Genomic DNA, 19,946 nt, shown 5'->3' on the forward strand with positions numbered 1-19,946 from the left:
AAATTCTCTATCTTTTCCTGACCTTTTAATTATTTGTACAATTTTTAGAAGCTGTCCTACTACGGTTCTGGTTTATAGTGTGACTAGCTGATTTTTTACCATAGCACATGTTCAAAAAAAGAGAACGAAGTCGGCATTATGAGCTATATGATAGTAATAAACAATCAGAAGTCAGAAATAGAATGTTAAATAGAAAAAAATCTAAATAAATATATATATACATGAATAACAAGAATAAATACATGTATAACTATAAAGTATAATTATGTTCTATAAAACAAGACAGAAAGAGATGTGTTTGGATATGATTGAGATATTGACCAGAGTCCAGATTTAAAGCGTCCCATTTAGCAGCAGTGCTGTGATCAGAATCTTCCCTGCCCCTGATGAAGGCTTAATAAATAATGCAACATATGCTTGGAAAATAGAGTATTCTTTTGTAACATCATTAATGAAGACTGTCATGGCAGGAGGTGTGTGGACAGTTAACTACAAAGTGTTTGCAAACACCTCATCACCATTAATACATTTGTACCAGCACCATTTGTTTCATTTGTTGATAGGCTCTTCCTGTTGATGAATGAAGTCTGTATAGATACAAAATGATCTACAGGATTTCAGTACCGAGATGACGGAGATCAATTATCTGTCCTTCCACTTTTTCAGTTTTGAGGTCATTGTCTTTATTTCGGTGTCATTATCTAAAAGATCAATTTTCAGGCAAATATTAACCTCCTTGCAGAGGCTTTTCTGCTAAAATGTCTTGGTCCATGGCAGAATTAATGATGCCATCAGGACTCACGAGAGCACTTGAACCAACAGCCCCAAAGCATCACTGATCCACCTTCATATTTCATCCCGGGTGTCAGGTGATCGCTCTTGCATTCAGTTTCAGTTTCCATGTTTTTTTTTGTTTGTTTTTTTTTGCCACCAGAGAGACAACAACAGTTAAATATTGTGTCTGTCTAATATCTTATATTGAAATCTTTTAGGTTTTTCCCCATATGAGATTTTGTGTGCGGAACAGATTTGGACATTTTCCGAGGAAAACGCTTTAGAGATAAAAATATGTTCATTCCTAAAAAAAAAAAAATAAAAATCTTAGAAAAACGATTTTTGTTAGAACCCCAACTTGAAGACGTTTTTTTTAATCTACTTTTGAGTAACTACACAAAAAAGCTATTAAGCTCCCTCTGGAGCAGGTGGTTTTACCTCGTCAGCAAGACGTATGAATGACCTTGCTTTCTATCTTTAAAACTGCTTTGAATTACACGTCCACTGTATATCTTCCCAAAGTGTTTTATGATTAGCGTTATGCAGCCTGACGTACCTTCTCGGCATCTCTCACATCTGGCCAGCAGTTTGCGAGTCAATTTCTGTTTCCTTTCCTTGTTTCTTATCAGCATTCTTTTTTTTTTTTTGTGCAGTGGGTTTTGTGACAGCTAGGATTGGGTGATAGGACCAGAATATCATCTCGCATATTTCATATTATTTTTTACAGTGGTCTTATTTTTTTGCATGTTTGTTCCACTTTAACGTTTCAGATCAGCAAAACCAATTTAAATATAAGTAAAAGATAACACAAGTGAACACAGCATGCAGTTTTTAAATGAAGGTTTTTATTATTGAGGGAAAACTAAATCCAAAACTACATAGCCTGGTAGGAAAAAGTGTTTGCCCCCTAAACCTAATAACTGGTTGGGCCACCCTTAGCAGCAACAACTGCAATCTAGCGTTTGCGATAACTTGCATTGAGTCTGTTACAGCGCTGTGGAGGAATTTTGGTCACTCATCTGTGCAGAATTGTTGTAATTCAGCCACATTGGAGAGTTTTTCGAGCATGAACCGCCTTTTTAAGGTCATGCCACAGCATCTCAATAGGATTCAGGTCAGGACTTTGACTAGGCCACTCCAAAGTCTTTATTTTGTTTATCTTCAGCCATTCAGAGGTGGACTTGCTGGTGTGTTTTGGATTATTGTCCTGCTGCAGAACCTAATTTCGCTTCAGCTTGAGGTTAAGAACAGATGGTCGGATATTCTCCTTCAGGATTTTTTGGTAGAACAGCAGAATTCATGGTTCCATTTATCACAGCAAGTCTTCCAGGTCCTACAGCAAAACAACCCCAGACCATCACACTACCACCACCATATTTTACTGTTGGTATGATGTTCTTTTTCTGAAATGCGTCGTTACTTTTACGCCAGACGTAATGGGACACACACCTTCCAAAAAGTTCAACTTTTGTCTCGTCAGTCCACAGAGTATTTTCCCAAAAGATGTTTGGAAGTATTTTTCCCAATTATCAAGATGTTTTCTGGCAAAACTGAGACGAGCCTTTATATATTTTTTTGCTCAGCAGCGGTTTTCGTCTTGGTACTTGGACCATTTTTGCCCAGTCGCTTTCTTATGGTAGAGTCATGAACACTGACCTTAACTAAGGTAAGTGGGGCCTGCAGTTCTTTAGATGTTGTAGTGGGGTCTTTTGTGACCTCTTGGATGAGTCATTACTGTGCTTTTGGGGTAATTTTGGTCGGCCGGCCACTTGCCTGTAAACCTAACCCTAACCCTAACCCTAACCCTAACCCTAACCCTAACCCCCCCGCCCCCCCCGGCGTGTCACTTTACTGTATCTAAATCTACAGTAAAATACAGTTTTGTTTAATTAAAATAAGTAGGAAAAAGTCATGGCCACAGTGTAATTAATCATGAAGAGATCAGTGTGGGAAGAATTTATAAAAATAGATTTTACATGCCAAGCTTTGTTGAATATTTTTTTTTTTTTTTTGTGTGTGTGTTTTGTCATAAAAGGACATTATGGCCATCTTGTTTCTCAAGCTGTGACTATTTAGAGGTATGCAATGAATATTTCTATATTTAATCACATGAGCGGTGAAAGCATTCTGTCTTTTTAAACTTCTACAATGCTAATAATAAAACGGACCACATTATATACCTGCATGTAGGTTCGTTGTTGCTATGATATAACAACGAGATCATCTCATGATGTACATTGGATTATAAAACTGTTTGTAAAAGATGCATGACAGAATTTTTTTCACAACTTTGCAATGAGCAGGTTTTAATGTGTAACAAAGTGTAGATCCTTTTTTTATTTGACTCAGCACTGATATATCTAAAAATCCTGGCTAGTTGTAGCGAGGACGCGGTCCACTGTTCGACGAAAGCAAAATCATGCCTTTTTTTTATAACACGGATGAGACATCAACAGTTGACGAAACTGAATCTGAGTCCCAGAGCCCTCCCTCTCTCAAACACAGCTCTGAGGATTGAGGCAGAGCTAAACTGAGCGAGGGAGAGGGGGCGGGAGTGAGAGGCAGATAGAGAGAAAGAGAGAGAGAGAGAGAGAGAGAGAGAGAGAGAGAGAGAGAACAGAACAGAACGGTTTTATAGCAGCACTAAGCCTGAGTCACTTGTACAAGGCAATATGTAGAAATTTCATTAACTAGCAATGTAGCAATGCCTGATATTTTGCAGGAAGTCTTACCCATACGTGATCCCATTCATGACTTTACACTTTTCCATGTAACAATTTGGCTCACCCCCCAACAATAACAAAGAATAAAGTCTCTGGACTGAGCCCAGGTGGTCAGGTGCTCAAATTCTCGGCCACAAAATGCTGTTCATCTCACATGTCCTTCAGGAACAGGTTTGCTGCAGCGGGGGGCCAGACTGCATAGGTTCTTGCAAGCTGTGGTCCTCGTCAACAGAAGGCCGTGCGTCTGGCCTTGTGCTACTTTCCCCGTCTCTTTATCTTTCAAGGTGATTTAGAGAGTGAGGCTCCAAAACACACATATGAGCCATGACAAACTGAGAAGTACTTCAGATTGAGACTGCCTAATCCATCCCCTCAGCCACCACGTGTATGTCTAGGCTAAGCAATATTTCAATTGAAACGAGTCACGCTTGTCATTTGGATGTCACTCACAGGAAAGAATCGTGTAAGGTTTTTTCATTACATGGCACAATCACCGTATTGGCTTGTTCAGATGGTTCATGATGCCTATACAGTTATTTATTGTATTTTTTTCCCCCTGATTATACACTTAAATCTAAGGCTTATCATATAGCTTATATAACCTGGCTTTCTCATCTGACCTCTCATTAATTAATTTCTCTAAATTCCTAACGACTTTTAAGATTTAATTTAGTCAATAAGGGCGAAATTATCATTTCAACAAACTGTATGCATACACCGCTCAAAAAACATAATCATAACAAGAAGTCAATTTCAGGGATATATCAGTCTGTTCAGGACACGTAAGTGAACAATTGAATCAATTTCACCTGCTTTGGTGCAAATGAAAGTGACAACAGGTGCACTGGAGAGGGAACAACATGACAGCGTCCAAAAATGGATTGGTTTCGCAGGTGATGGTCACAGACAATTGCTCTGTCCTTATCCTTCCTGACTGATTTGTCTCTAGTTTTGTGTTTGTTAGGGTCCTTCTCACTCCTTGAAGCTTAAGGCAGTATCTATAACTAGGGTTGCAAAGGTATTTCGATTTTGGAAATTTTCCAAGTTGGAGTCATAAGCTGACATGCATGCAAACTAATGCAGCTTTTAAAAAATGATAGTTTTGTCTTTGATTTAATTGTTAGTATCATTTTGTTGCACAACAGATTACATGGAAGTTTTAAACATAAATGTATGTAATATTCATGTCATTTACATAATTTTGTGACATTATTTTGTGTGCAGGATTCAAGAAATGTGTTATGGAGGAATGCATAGTGCATGTAGGGGGTGTGGCCTCAGTTGGCCTGCAGTCTAATTGGGTCTAACATATGTTAATTATCTAAAGTAATTTTCCCATTTATTTAATTTTATATAATCAATTTCATTTGTGCCAATTTAATTGATTACTCAATATGAAGACTTATTCGGGGTGAAAGGAATCCTGAACCAACATGGCTACCATTCCATTTTTCAGCACCATGCTGTTCCATCTGTACTGTGGCTAATTGGAAGCAGCAGTAGAAATAAAATGGAAGCATGCTATTAACTTAGCAACTTCGAATCAGCATAGTGCTTATATTAAGCAAAGAAAGAAAAAGCACCTTCAGTTCCTGTTTTCTTCTTTTCACATGAACTGTTTTTCAGCTTCCGTTCTTTCATTTTTTTTAATCGCTCAAAGTATACCATCAGTGTAATTAAAGCACGTGCCACAGAGCTTCGCATGCAATATGCTAAACTACATGTAAACAAATCTTTCTGTGCCGGTTGCCCACTCAAGCCATTTCACACACATTTTCACACCTTTCACTAGTAATCGTATTACTGTCTTGCTATGCTGTGCATTCTCATAACTATTGTGCTGTATCGGTTTCAGGTATTTACACATAAACATTCTTAATAGTCCATCAAATCTGATAGAGCTCCTCTGGGTGTTTGCATCTCCTCAGGCCTGCCTTTGATTTTTGTTGTTCTTTATGGGGTTTCTTTCCTTGGAACACCTTCATACAGCACCATCAGTTTTCCAACTGCTTCTATTTTCTGTTTCTATTGCACTGCGTTTCTTAAATCTCCTCCCACTCACACGGTTATCTACAGCCACCAAATGTGCTGTACAGCTTAACAGCTTGCTAACTAAGGTGTACACATATTTGTCTTTGTGGCTCTTGCCAGGATACAAAAACCACTCGAATGCAGATTTTTTTTTTTTCTTCCTTAAGTACTCCACTTTGCTTGAAGTGCTTATTATATTACAACTCGATGTGTTTATTAGATTTGTAAGCTACGGCTTTGTTTTTGGGCTTATTTTATGACTGATTGAAACCTATTGTAATCTTCCGTGACTAGCGTTTTGCTCAACACAATATTTCCATATCTTTATTGAATAAGCGTGCAGCTTATTACAACTGTATTTTTTTTTTTTAACTATGACCTAGATGAAGATCAGATTGTGTTTTAGAAGCCATTCAAGCAAAGATCCAAATTTTTTCCCTGCTACCCTGTAATGAATATAGCAGCATGAATGGCTTCACGGTGCCCAGATGCAGCACTGCTTCTGTAGCGTGAAATTAATGTGTAATTAGAAATCAAAGGCACTGCGTAGCATGATGCTGAAGGCCCTAATGGGAATGCTGCGCTAATAACCCAAACATGGAATATGAGCTATAAAGAAGTCCAGTTGGGGGAAGTCCATTGCGTGTGACAGATGCTCGAGGAGAGCAAAGGGACACTGGCTCCCCGTGTCCTATAACACGAGGGGTCCAGGTGAGCGCACTGAGGGGGGCCATCAAAGACGAGCAAAGAGACATGCCTTCACAGATCGCCCCGACTGGATGACATTATTAGTATTCGCATTGCAGACTGAAGGCATGAACCCAGAGAGTCCTGGGGGGAAGCTGTGATGGCTGTAATGATATTGTAATGGGATATTAGAGGTGACTGGAATGTTGTCAAAGCTAATGGGCACCACTTTTAGATCTTCTACACAGGGCCATATTACAGTCAGGGAAAGATAGAGGCACTAATGCGAAGCATATTTTGGATTTATAGTGTTCGAAGGGACAGAAATCCAGCTTGTGCCAGCAGAGGCTGAAAAAGTGCTTCAGTAAGGAAAATTACATAGTCAGGGAAAAAAAAAAACCGCATTCATGTGATCATAAGTGTTACTAGACAAAGCTAACTCTGCCAGAGTGCCATTTATTTATTTATTTTTTACTGCTGTGGCTATAATGCTAAGATGTCATCGCTTTTATCCTTTTTTTGTTTGACTGGATAAAAAGCCCTTAGATGCCATGCTCTCTCTGTAGTAAATATCAGGGGACAATCCAGGGGTTGATGAAAGATCAGTGATGGTGTCGTTGGAATCTGAATAACAACAGTTTCACTCTTCTCTAATCCATGATGTAAATTATGACCCTGTAACACATGTAGCAATCGCACCGCTGAACACGTTTAGCTGAGGAAACGACATTTAACATCGTCAATGCTCACTGTTGAATTTTTAATATCTGTATTGGTTAAGACGTTTAGAGTGTACATATTTTGTCTTCCCTCCCTCAGGCACATGCTTTGAGAGAAAGTCATCAGAAAGGTTTGTGAGTGGTCAGGGCATCATAACAAATCATTACTGTGATATTCGCCCGAGAGATTGTCGATCTTTGATGACCGGGTCACATAGTGTGTATTTGGCTACTAGTTTACTGCACAGAAGATGCAAACCAAGAATTGTATGGTTTTATGTACAGTATCAGGACATAATATATGATCTGGTCCTTAAAAGGTCTTAAAATGAGGTAAATACAACCTCAAATGAAAAACAACACATCATGTCAATTTATTTTTACAAAAATCCAGCCGACATGGAGACACCATTCGCGAAAAACTAAGTACACATTTACATAAGGTTTACTTCTATATAAATTAACAGGCTAAGTAGCAGCCAGGCACTACAAATCCGATGCCCTCGATTCATTGATCATCAGCAAGTGTGACCACATCTGTAAAAGCAGAAGTTTTAGTGCTTTGCTGGTCTGTGTGTTAACCACATCAGCGATGATCTCAGAGAAGCAGTTGGGATCATTCTGGGAAGGGTTCTAAAGCCATTTCCAAGCAAATGTGAAGCTCATCATTTTGTAGTGTGGACTTGAACTCTTTTTGCCAAAGAATTCTGGAGTATTCTCTCCATGCAACAGGACAATCATCACATGCACACCAGCAAATCTACCACAGAATGGCTGAAAAAGAACACAATCAAGGTGTTGCAATGGCCAGTCAAAGTCCAGACTCCAACCCGACTGAAGTGCTGTGGCAGGACCTTAAGAGAGCTGTGCATAAACAAATAAAACGCATGCTAACCTCAATGAACTGAAGCAACGTTGTAAAGTAGAGCGAGCCAAAATTCCTCTACAGCGATAAGAGACTGATAAAGTCATACAGAACAAGAGTGCTTTAAGATATTGCTGATTAAGATGGATCTACAAACTAGTGAATCTGAAGGTGTAATACGTTTTTCAGACATGACTTCTGGTTAGATTTTTTTCTTGTCAAAAATAATCACTGATATTGTGTAACATGTTGTGTGTTTTTCATTCACGGCTGCATTTCCTAAGGTGTGTCTAAAATCTGTTAAGTACGAGATGATTTTTATTCTGTCCTGTATAGCAAAACCATAGAATTAAAAGAGGGTGTGCTTTCTTTTCAACAGGACTGTAGCTACATGTAATACAGACACATTCTGGAATTAGTCTCGTTCGTCTGTTCGTTCTTTCTTTCTTTCTTTCTTTCTTTCTTTCGTTCGTTTGTTCGTTCTGTCGTTCGTTCTCTCGTTCTCTCTCTTCTACCGTACATAGTTATCATTGTTTCTTTTTTAAAGATTCTGCTTACGGTTTGGTCTGGACATCTAATATTCCAGTTACACCTCCTTTATACTGTATTTAACTGTTTGCGTTCTGCTCTCTGGTGCTTGCAAAACGTTCAAGTAAATGTATTGTACATATTGTAGGGTTCATGAATAATGTAACATTATTGACACGGTATATTCACAGTATGGCTTTCTATTAGGCCAAGCAGTTAAATGACCTCGTGACCAAGACCCCAGATATCTTCCTACAGAATACAGCATAGATATTTGCCATGTGGATATTATTGTATTCCAGTGAAAGAAAGTACAAAACGTCTGATTAGATGTGAAAGGTTACTACAGAGTTCTACAATGTTAAGCATTTTTAAACAAGTTATGTTTATATCATGTGTCCTTTACATATTTTATATTGATTGGCAAAGTTTTATTTATTTGTTTGCTTTTCTTTTTTTTAATTGCTAATGAATTTAGCTAGTTTCGTGATACAACTGCTAGAAATACATTAACCTGTTTCATCGCTCTCTTTTTGTTTTTCTTTTTGTTTTTCTTTTTTTCTTAGAGAGCCACGGCCTGTGTCACTCTGTGTGTCCTGTGATGATGAGTTGTTTTCTGGCCTTGAGACTTTACCCTTCAGACTGATGCAACAGGACTGCACGTCCATGAAAACGCTTCTGCTTCGACTTCGCAGGGTTTTGCAAGAGGTAAGGCTTCATGCTTGCAGCTGAATTCTGGAGCTGCTGTTTTTTTGTTGTTGTTGTTGTTGTTTTAATTTTTTTATTTTATTTTAAATTATCAGAGGTATAAACAGGGCTGTATGGTCCATGCCTGCTTGGACATCTTCATTAAATTTCCTTGGAGAACAGCTATGACAGTTTTGCCTCAAGCACACATAATCTGATCATTAGAAGCACTGACAAGTGACAAGTTTATAACATTGATTATCTCGTTACAGTGGTACCTGTCAATGGGGTGGGATATATCAGGCAGCAATTTTGAAGTTCTTGATGTTGATTTGTTGGAAGCGGAAACAATAGACAAGCTTAAGGATCTAAGCAACTTTGAGAAGGGTAAAATTTTTGATGACTAGACGATCGGGTCAGTGGGCCTCCAAAACAGCAGGGTCATTTGGGGTGTTCTGTATATGCTGTGGTCGTTACCTTCTAAAAGTGGTACAAGGAAGGACAACCAGTGAACCAAAGGCAGAGTCACGAGCGCCACAGATTCACTGATGCGTGTAGGGAGTTAGTCCATCTGGTCCAGGCTCACAGAGGAGCTTCAGTAGTACAAATTGCTAAAAAAAAGTTAAGCACGTGGGCATTAGAACTGGACCAAGAAGAAGAGGGTAAATTATATAAATCCTGTTTTCCTTGACATCATATGGATGGCCAGGGGTGTATATGTGTAACTTACCTGGGGAAGAGATTGCACCAGGATGTACTAGGGGAAGAACTTAAGTCAACATGAGTAGTGTGATGCTCTGCTGAGAAAACATGGGTCCTTTGTAACACGCCACCTATTTAAAGCCACATATTAACTGTACATTACAGTAGCCTAATTTTCAGTGGTTAAGGTGCTGGGTTACTGAACAGAAGGTCAGGGGTTTCAAGCCCCGGTATCGCCAAGCTGCCGCTCTTGGGCCCTTGAGCGAGGCCTTTAACCTTCTGTGCTCCAGGGGCTCCGTATCATGGCCGATCCTTCGCTCTGACCACAGCTTCCAATTAAGCTGGAATGTGCGAAGAAAGCCTTTCACTGTGCTGTAATGAATATGTGACAAATAATGGCCATTAATAAAAAGTTTAGAATCTTTATTTACTAGGCTGTAATTTCTGAAGCACAACTGTGTCAATGTTACTGACTATGCAAAAAACATTACAAACTTTATTGAAGCTGGAGTCGGAGCAAACAGAGCTTGAAGTTCACCCTGCAAATGCCACCGAATCAAACAAAAATATAGATTGTTTTTTTATTGTTTTGCAAAACTGTAGGCATTTTGATCTTTTGACTAAATACAAGCTCATTTTTTTCAGTGAAGGTCCCTTTTACTCTCGTGTTATTTTAGATTTCATTATCGACTCTCTCTATAGACACATATATCCGCGACACTGGACAAGTGTCCAGACACTTTATTTTACACACTAGCAACATTAGAGTCGTAAAAACTATTTTGTGAAGGCATAAAAAAAAATAATGTTATGAGACAAAAGAAGGTCCAAGAAAGTGCACAGAACAGAAGAAACATGAATATTAAAGAGGAAATTGTTTGCCCTCCTCGCCAACTCTGTCCTCTCATTAACTTGCAAATGTGCCATCTTCCATCTCCATATGTAAACGGCTCAGTGAAAAGAATTGCAATGACTTGTGCTTTTCTGCTTTGTTTATGATTGTGTGACCCTGTGATATTGAGCACAGATGAAGACGTTTGTTCATTTTCCCAATGGTTTCTTATTTTATGCAGTCATCCAGAATTACTGGCAGCCTTAGTAAAGTGCAATAAAGATTCTTACGAACAAAGTACCAGCATGTTCCCATTTTCGTCAACACGAGGAAACGAGAAGAACTCGCAAATTAACTAAGACTGAACTGTGTTTACTTTCATCAATAAACCGATTCCAGAAACCCTTAGAATCATTAAGATTCTAAGAAAGTAGCCAGAGCTGTAATAAACCTCTATGCCCCCACATAGAGAGGAGGATGGTTACAGGGACAACATTTCTCCAAGGGTCACAGCTGGAGATTTGCAGAAGATAAACATCATTTTGGATTTATTAAGTCTTCAAATGTGAAATTAGACCTCCATGCTAACAAACTATTTGGAAGGTCAGACCAAAGCTGCTTCATTTTTCAAGTGTGTGTGCATGGAATTTAGTAAATGCTCTTGGAAAGTTGAGTGTTATGTGGTTTTTTGGTCAGATTAATCAAAAGTTTTATTTTTCTAAGTATGATTTTACAAGAAAGAATCTTTAATGCTAAGTATGGTAGAACAGTGGTAGACCAACCCCAGGACGTGGACCGGCACCAGTCCGTGGGTCAATTGGTACCGGGCCGCACAGAAACAATACATAACATTATTTCCGTTTTATTTATTATCCGATTCTGAACGTTATTTTATTTTGGAAAATTACAAGATTCTCTCCACCACATCTGTTTATGACTCACTCATGATGCCTCGGTCACATGTCTTACCTCCATCCGCTACCTTCTTAAAGGGGCTGCTCTGGCCGCTAACACATAATACATAACCGCTAAATTGAAACCCCCAAGCGAGCAAAATGAACAAAAAAACAACACAGTGGATTCACGTTTATTATTAGATTTAGAAAATACCATGTTTTCATGGCGGTCGTATCATTTTATTTTGTTGTATTTATTCGCCACACCTTAAAGGCCGGTCCGTGAAAATATTAGTTTGACATTAAACCAGTCCGTGGCGCAAAAAATGTTGGGGACCACTTTGGTAGAGGATCTGTAATGAAATAATGTTTGGTTTTTGTTTTTTTTTATAAGGGCTCCATAAAGTTTTAGAAGATCTGGTTGCCTCAATTAAGAATCAACAACTGTAAACTTGTACATGGCCATCTAATTGATGTAGTTTACAAGCCAGGTCTTTGATAGTATGAATTTTTTCTTTCAGTTTAGCGAATTTTTTTTTTTAAGAAATAAAAAAGATTTAGAATCAAGTGAGGTGAAAACGGCAAGTTGACAGAGGCAGGGTAATGCTCTAGGCAATGTTCTGCTAAGAAACTATGGGTCCTCACCTAAAGATTAGTCATAAAACCTATACATTACAGTAGCCTAGGAATGTCATCTTTCCTTAGAAAAAAACTTTTTTATCTTTACCTTGAGCACAGCTTTGTCTTGGCTAGGCCAAAAATATCCAACACACAACTTTGTCAGTGTTGCTGACTATGTGAAATTGAACATTTATGACTAAAGCTGGAGTCAGAGTAAGCAGAGCCTGAAGTTCAACCTGCAAATGTCACTGAATGAAACAAAAATATAGATTTTTTTTTTTATTATTTGGCAAAACTGTAGTCCCTCTGAGCTTTTGACTAAATACAAGATCATTCAGTTGATTCAGTGGAGCTTCCTTTACTCTATTGAGTCATGTTATTTTAGATTTCATTATGGACATTATTTAATAGGAAAATTGAGGATCTACAGAGATCCTGTAATTGCGGTCAGGTCTCGAATTCTGTGCATTGTATTTTCCAGTCTCTTTACGAAAAAGGTGCAAGAATTAAGCATTAAGGCTAAATGTTGGTCATTTTCAGATTGTGAGATTAAATGAATGAACTGTTATCATTCTTTTTCTCCTTCAATTTTTTTAAGGCCATCTTTCCCAAAGGTGCAGATAACTCTGGAATAATTTAATTATTCGCTCGTTCAGTCGATTATCACTTCACTATCGCAAGACACAGCTTGCCATTGGGCTAGTTAGGTAGCTACAGCTAACCTGACATATAATATACCAATGGCAATTTCTTACAGATTGTTCAAAAATGGTTTCTTACTTATGGGTGTCATTTTGCCCTAAAGGTCAACTAAGTTGGCATGTCTATGCTACCAAATTATAGCACACCTCACAAAAGATGCTTTCAGTGAAACACTCAGTGGACCATTAAGCACTCAAGATCCATTAGGGCATTACAACCGAGTGTGCTGCTGAAAATATCAGGAACACAACCACTTATCATGTACAAACATTTAGACCAGCTGAACAGCTGTAGCTGAATCCTCTGTTTTAGAATGACTCAAAACAGAGAAGAAGGAAAAAAAAGAAAAGAAAAGAAATATATAAGTCCTTGCACTTAATTCTTATCACATCCGATGCTCACTAGGGTTATTAGGGTTGATTATATTTAACTTTTTACATGGCACAGAGTGTAAGTAACAATGAAAAGCTTTTTTACCAGATAGAAGTGAAGTGCAGAGAAAAACTGATATATATCAAGTTATGTGTTTACTGTGAGAGTCTGTGCCATGAGGTGCCATGTTGAACATCCAGAGGTCAGTATGAGGGAATTTTACTCAAAGCATCACATTTGAATTGCTCTAATACACGATACACTAATATGTATGGTTCTGTCAAGCAGACAAAAACATGAACATGACAACAGGACATGTGGCTTTGCATCCGTAAGTGACGTACAGCTGTTATCACTTAGGGTGTACTTACTTTTGTTGTCAGTTATTTAGACAATAATGGCTGTTATTTTTAGAGGACAGTAAATCTATACTGCTATACAAACTGCACATTGACTACACTAAAATATATTGAAGTTTCTATAGTATTGTTCCTTGAGAAGATCTGCTGAAATGGTTGTTGAAATGAGAGGGGTGTACTCACTTTTGGGAGACACTGTATCTATCTGTATTCATTTAAAAAGGTTGTGGGAACTTTGGAGCTTGGACCTTGAAGAACTTTGTCTTTATCCTTCCCTTAATTCTGACCAGTCCCCTTCTGAATCCCTGCAGCTTAGAAGCATATCACGATGCTCACAATATTCTAATGCCGCCGTCACCACTATCTTTCATCGCAGAACGGTTTTAGTGACTTGATGAGCAGTATCTGGTTGTTGCCAGATGTTGTGCTCAGACACAAATGTATTCAATTTATGTCTCATAAGACCATAGGAACTTTTTCCTCATGCTCTTTGATTCTTTTAAACACCCTCCATGTGACATTTAATCAGGAGTTACTTGTGTCTAGCCACTCTACTATAAATGCCTGATTGATGCGGTATTTCTTAGATTGAGGTTTGCAAAGAGAAGTTTTCTGTGAAGGACTTCTGTAGCTTTGTTAAAAAATAACTGTTGGGTAGGACTCCTAGTGGTTCCAGACTTCTCTTCCATTTCACATCTGTGGTGTTCATGTTGCTTCTTAAACAATTTAACGATTTAGAAATGGTTTAGAACCTAGCCTAGGTTTATGTATCTCTACTCAATTTGATTTTGGAAATCTGTGGACAGATCCCTAGGCTACATGGCTTGGTTTTGGTCGGATCTGCACTCTGTATTGTGGGACTCTATACACATAGTCGAGTGCCTTTCTAAAATCATGTCCAGTCAACGAAATTTAGTAAATTGGACTCCAGTTCGAGTTCAAAGTGGAGTCTAACAATTGAGATAAAGAAGAGATCTTTTTTGTTTTGATTTGAATGTATTTTGTCAAAAAAAAAAGATACATTTTCTTTTTTTTTTTTGGAAGTGGAACCTTTTGGTGTATTGGAATCTGTTGATCATTTGAGTTAACAAAAACTGCCCGTATTCAAACTGATGTCTTTGTTGTTGTTGTTGATTTTTCTCCTGTTTTTTTTGTAGAGCACTGAGCCCAGCCCTGCCAGCAGCCTTCACTCTTTACCTATAAGCCCCTGCAGTGAGAAGTCACCAGCTTTCAAGGTAATTCCTTGCATTATAGATACTTATTTTCTAAGCCTTTCAGAATGGTAAAGTTTATGTAATCAAGCATAAGGTTTTTGTAGTTTGTTAAAATGTACAGTTTAACTGTCAGGATTTTAAAAGTACAGTCACAGAGAATGAATTTCCTTTCCATTGTGCATCTTTCAACAAAAAAATCAACAAAAAACAATAAAATCCTCTCTGCAATTCAACTTCAGTTTATCTGAATATGAATGATTTTTTTTTACATTATTTTTTTACTATCAATAAAATAAAGTTGATGAGATTATTTTATTATGTTCGGTAATCCGTTGGAGCCGAGCCATCGTTGTCACAAGAGAAAGGTTTATACTTTTGCCTGTGGAACTTTTTTTTTCTGAGGAGGGAAGCGGATTTTGTTTTTCATCAGGATTTATAATAATTTTTTTTTTTTTAACTCGGAAATCCCGTCGAGCTGAGCAAAGTTGGAAACGAGGTCTCTCTCTGTCCTCCTTCCTGACCTACATGGAGCACATGCAGGAGCAGCATTCACACCGACGGGCCATGTGATGTCGCAGCTTGTCCGTAGCCAGCGAGAGGAAAGCTTAGAATAGGACGCCATGCATTCTCACACCGTGCTCGGATGACAGGGGGAGGGTGGGACTTGTCCTGGCTTGTTCTAGAAAATGTAAAACTTCCCTGTTTTTAAAAATAAAACCCACGATCCCACCTGAGACGGAACCGTGTCACTTTCTGTCCTACTTTGAGCAGAAAACTTTGTGTATCGAACATTTGTTATCCCCGTCGCTTTTGTAATTGGAGCCTGAGGAAAGCGCTCTCGTGTGGCGAGAATGAGAAACTTGCAGGGAGAATGTAGACTCGTCACACTTGTTACCCGATAATAATGCATGTAACCGCCATCAGTCATTAAGCTCCGCTATATATTTCTAGTGCAACAGGCATAACCGGGTTTAAGTGTGATTCAGGAAATTGGATTTAGGTACATAATGCACAGTTCCAGTTTCAGGCTGCTGAGCAGGATCCATTGTTCTAGTTCATACTATATTTCATAGTGATAAAGGAATGGGTTTCCCATACAGTGTCAAACTCAAAACATGTATTTATGGCCAACGTTTCCCATAGCATGTACTTTATCATGGTCAAATGAGGAAAGAATCGTTTTATCATGCAAATTTTGTCGGATTTTTTTATTCCATCCTGCTTATACAATTCAATAATGAGCATGACATGCTTCAGTTGGTTTGCGGCTTTGTGTTTACACATTGCATACAAACATTAGAAGATGTAGTGTTGTTCTGCGTTAATTAACTAGTTGGAATGTTTTTTGTTGAACAGGGTCTGTTTACCACGCAGCTGCTGTAAAGGGCATTATAATAACACTAGATAATATTTGTAGGACAATTAATAAAGGTAGCAATAATGCCTTTTAGGATCAGAGTCCCCGTTTTGATCTTTCGCTCAAGTTAGACTGATTGTTTCCTAATGCTTTGCTTGTGTCTGTTTGAGTTTCCTGTCAGTCCTCCTGCCTTCTGAAACCTTGCTCGTAGGTGGATTAGCTAGGCTAAATTGTCCTTAGACAATTGCCCCAGGACAAGCTCTAGATCTATCACAACCCTTACCAGGATAAAGAGCTTAGTGAAAGTGAATAAATGAGTTGTGCATCAGAAAAGCACAAGAGAAAAAAGGGTGGGCTAAGTGGCATAGTGTACCTCCTCTATCAGTTATGGTGACAATAGACAATAGGTGACAATCAGAGGCATCTGTGAGCTCATGCATGCAGAAGTGGGCAGATTACACGTTTCTCCAATTGTTTCACTCTGCCCTATGACGCAGCATGAGCAATAGTCCAGAGCTGAGAGGTGGCGGAAATCGACCAATGCTCACCGAGAAAAGTTCCGGTGGAAAAAGGGAGGCAACGAATGTGTCGTAAAGCTCTTTTCAGTGACTTTGCGCAATTGTTTCAGCTCACCTCAGCTCACCTTCTTTTTTCAATAAAATCACAGCGTTTCTTTATGATGGACAAAAAGCAATCTATTTCAATAAATGTAAAACCACCAACACAATGCTCTTTTCTGATATTAACGTCCGACATTGTGCCTGCTGTATCAGCAGCAATATTATTGTAACATTCATAAAAGCTGAATCTCAAGAAGATTCTCGGCTCAAACCGATCCAAGGTGAGATCCAACGGGTTTCGAAACGAATCCATAGCTACGAAGCAAAAAGTATCCAAGGTCCTAGACTGTATTTACATAGTAATACAGACAAATGCAGTAAGCTAATTTTTTGTTTTTGTTTTTTAATAACAACAATAAAATGTTATAAGAAATTTTAGATTACTAGATACTGTAAAGAAGAATGAGGAAATTCTTTATTTTTGTTTGTTTTTTTGTTTTCAAACAAATATGTTTTAATAAAATCCCCCTAAAAAAGGGATAGAATATGGTGAGAAAATGCTCACATCGTAAGGTTTAACTATTGCACACATACCTAAATGCTGTAAATAATAAATGAAAATGAAATGTGTGTAGTTGAATTCTCTTTAGTTCCTGTCTTTTCAGGCGGCCTGTACATTCACCCGCTCTGACTAGCATAAAAGTATGTTTAAAATTACTGCTCACACCAGGAAATACGAATTATGCAGAGCACAGCAAATCACTGAAGTATGGTAATTAGGTCTAAATGGAAAGATTGGCTACATGCCTCTCTAGGACAGCCATACGGCAGGACTTTTTATCTTGAAAATGAGATTATTTCCCCATAATTCAAAGTTTCAGTGAATTCTTTTTCTTTCTTTTTTTTTTTTCGCTCTCGCACAAAAGAAACGTTAAATAGTTTCGTTTCACGGTGATCATACTTATTTAGAACAGTTGATGTGCACTATTTTGGATTTAGCTTATGCTGATAAATGCATTCTTTTTAAACTTCTTGAAGATGATAAGGACAAATAATATTGGTGTTAAAATATTGTCTCTTTGGTTTTCTGGTGTAAGCACTTTAGATCGATCGATCGATCTATCGATCGATCTATCGATCGATCTATCTATCTATCTATCTATCTATCTATCTATCTATCTATCTATCTATCTATCTATCTATCTATCTATCTATCTATCTATCTATCTATCTATCTATCTATCTATCTATATATCTATCTATATATCTATATATCTATATATATATATATATACTGTATATACACACACATACAAACCCGATTCCAAAAAAGTTAAAGTATAAATTGTGAATAAAAACAATGCGATGATGTGGATGTTTCAAATTTCATTATTTTTTCAGAATACAACATAGATGACACATCAAATGTTTAAACTAAGAAAATGTATCATTTTAAAAGAAAAAATAAGTTGATTTTGAATTTCATGGCATCAACACATCTCAAAAAAGTTGGTACAAGGCCAAGTTGGCATCCCCTCTTCTTTTTATAACAGTCTGCAAATGTCTGGGGATGGAGGAGACAAGTTGCTCAAGTTTAGGAATAGGAATGTTGTCCCATTCTTGTCTAATACAGGCTTCTAGTTGCTCAACTGTCTTAGGTCTTCTTTGTCGCATCTTCCTCTTTATGATGCGCCAAATGTTTTCTATGGGTGTAAGATCAGGACTGCGGGCTGCCATTTCAGTACCTGGATCCTTGGCCATGATGTTGTAATTGATGCAGTATGTGGTCTGGCATTGTCATGTTGGAAAATGCAAGGTCTTCCCTGAAAGAGAAGGAAAGGATGGGAGCACATGTTGTTCTGGAACTTGGATATACCTTTCAGCATTTATGGTGCCTTTCCAGATGTGTAAGCTGCCCATGCCACAGGCACTCATGCAACCCCATACCATCAGAGATGCAGGCTTGTGAACTGAGCACTGATAACAACTTGGGTTGTTCTTATCCTCTTTAGTCCGGATGACATGGCGTCCCAGTTTTCCAAAAAGAACTTAAAATTTTGATTCGTCTGACCACAGAACAGTTTTCCACTTTGCCACAGTCCATTTGAAATGAGCCTTAGCCCAGAGAAAATGCCTGCACTTCTGGATCATGTTTAGATATGGCTTCTTTTTTGATCTATAGAGTTTTAGCCGGCAACGGCGAATGGAACGGTGGATTGTGTTCACCGACAATGTTTTCTGAAAGTATTCCTCAACCCATGTTGTGATTTCCATTACAGTAGCATTCCTGTATGTGATGCAGTGGCATGATATTTAAAAATAGTGTTTTTACTTTAAAAAAGGAACAGTAGACATTTCGTTTATTTACTCATCTGTCTGAAGAGTTCAACATTCAGCATATTCCAGCATTTAGGTTTTCTCTAACCGTAGTGATCTCAGTTTGTTGAGCTTGACCCTTTCCCACTACTGAAGTATCTAACTAGGCCAGATAAACTGAAATACTACTCGAGTGGAGCTTTACAGCATGGTTCCAAAGAGACACTGTGTGGGTCTTGTCATGCTGAAGGCATTCGTCTGTTTGTCTATGTACTTGTGTACGAGTGTGTGTCAGTGTAACTATGGCCAATTTTCTCTTTGGCGGTCCACCATGCCTCTGCAGAGATAAAATGCCTCTTGGTAAAGCTGGGATCTATAATTATGGTTTAATTAAATGCTCCCACAAGCTTGGATTTGGATGCGACCTTTCGTATGCATGGGACGGATGCGATTTAAAAAGAAGTTCTCTAATTTGAGGTATAAAGACGGAAGATATTCATATATTCATTTATTATTTATTACCTTTTTTTTTTTTTTTTTTTTTTTTCCCATCAGAGGTACATCGGCTGCTCTTGAGATCCTTGTTTTTACAATGTTTTCACATTGCCAGAAACAGTTTAGCATATGACATTGAAGCACGTAATCCTTTTGACTGAGCTCTCATGAAGGACTCTGTACGCCGTACCAAACAGGATTAAGCCTAGCCCTTGACTTGTTTGTATTTTTTTGCACCTTGATTAATGAACACAAATTGTTTAGAATGACAAACAGTCAAGAAAACCATTTTTTGACCTTTATGTGAATGTGGGAGATGAATTACCTTTAAAGTTTAAGTTCTTCATAAAATTGCAATGAGGTATAGTGACTAAAGTCAATTATATCTGCAATAACAAAATAAACAGTGAAAAAATCATGAGGCTAACAATTCATTGATGATTTTCATATTGGAAAATGAACAATTTCAGGGTGAAGATTGTTCCTGGTCAATATACACCATATGT

The 19,946-nt window shown here is 38.0% G+C and overlaps 1 protein-coding gene across 1 annotated transcript in view; it reads left to right on the forward strand.

Moving 5' to 3' along the window:
- ccser1 (coiled-coil serine-rich protein 1) overlaps nt 1-19,946 on the forward strand; it is an 85,650-nt gene that overhangs the window by 29,955 nt on the left and 35,749 nt on the right. The window contains 2 exon segments of the mRNA XM_046872376.1: nt 8,894-9,035; nt 14,656-14,733. Of these exon segments, the coding sequence (XP_046728332.1) occupies nt 8,894-9,035; nt 14,656-14,733 (220 nt within the window).

This window comes from Silurus meridionalis, chromosome 17, assembly GCF_014805685.1.
Source record: "Silurus meridionalis isolate SWU-2019-XX chromosome 17, ASM1480568v1, whole genome shotgun sequence".
In the NCBI taxonomy this organism is placed as follows: Eukaryota; Metazoa; Chordata; class Actinopteri; order Siluriformes; family Siluridae; genus Silurus; species Silurus meridionalis.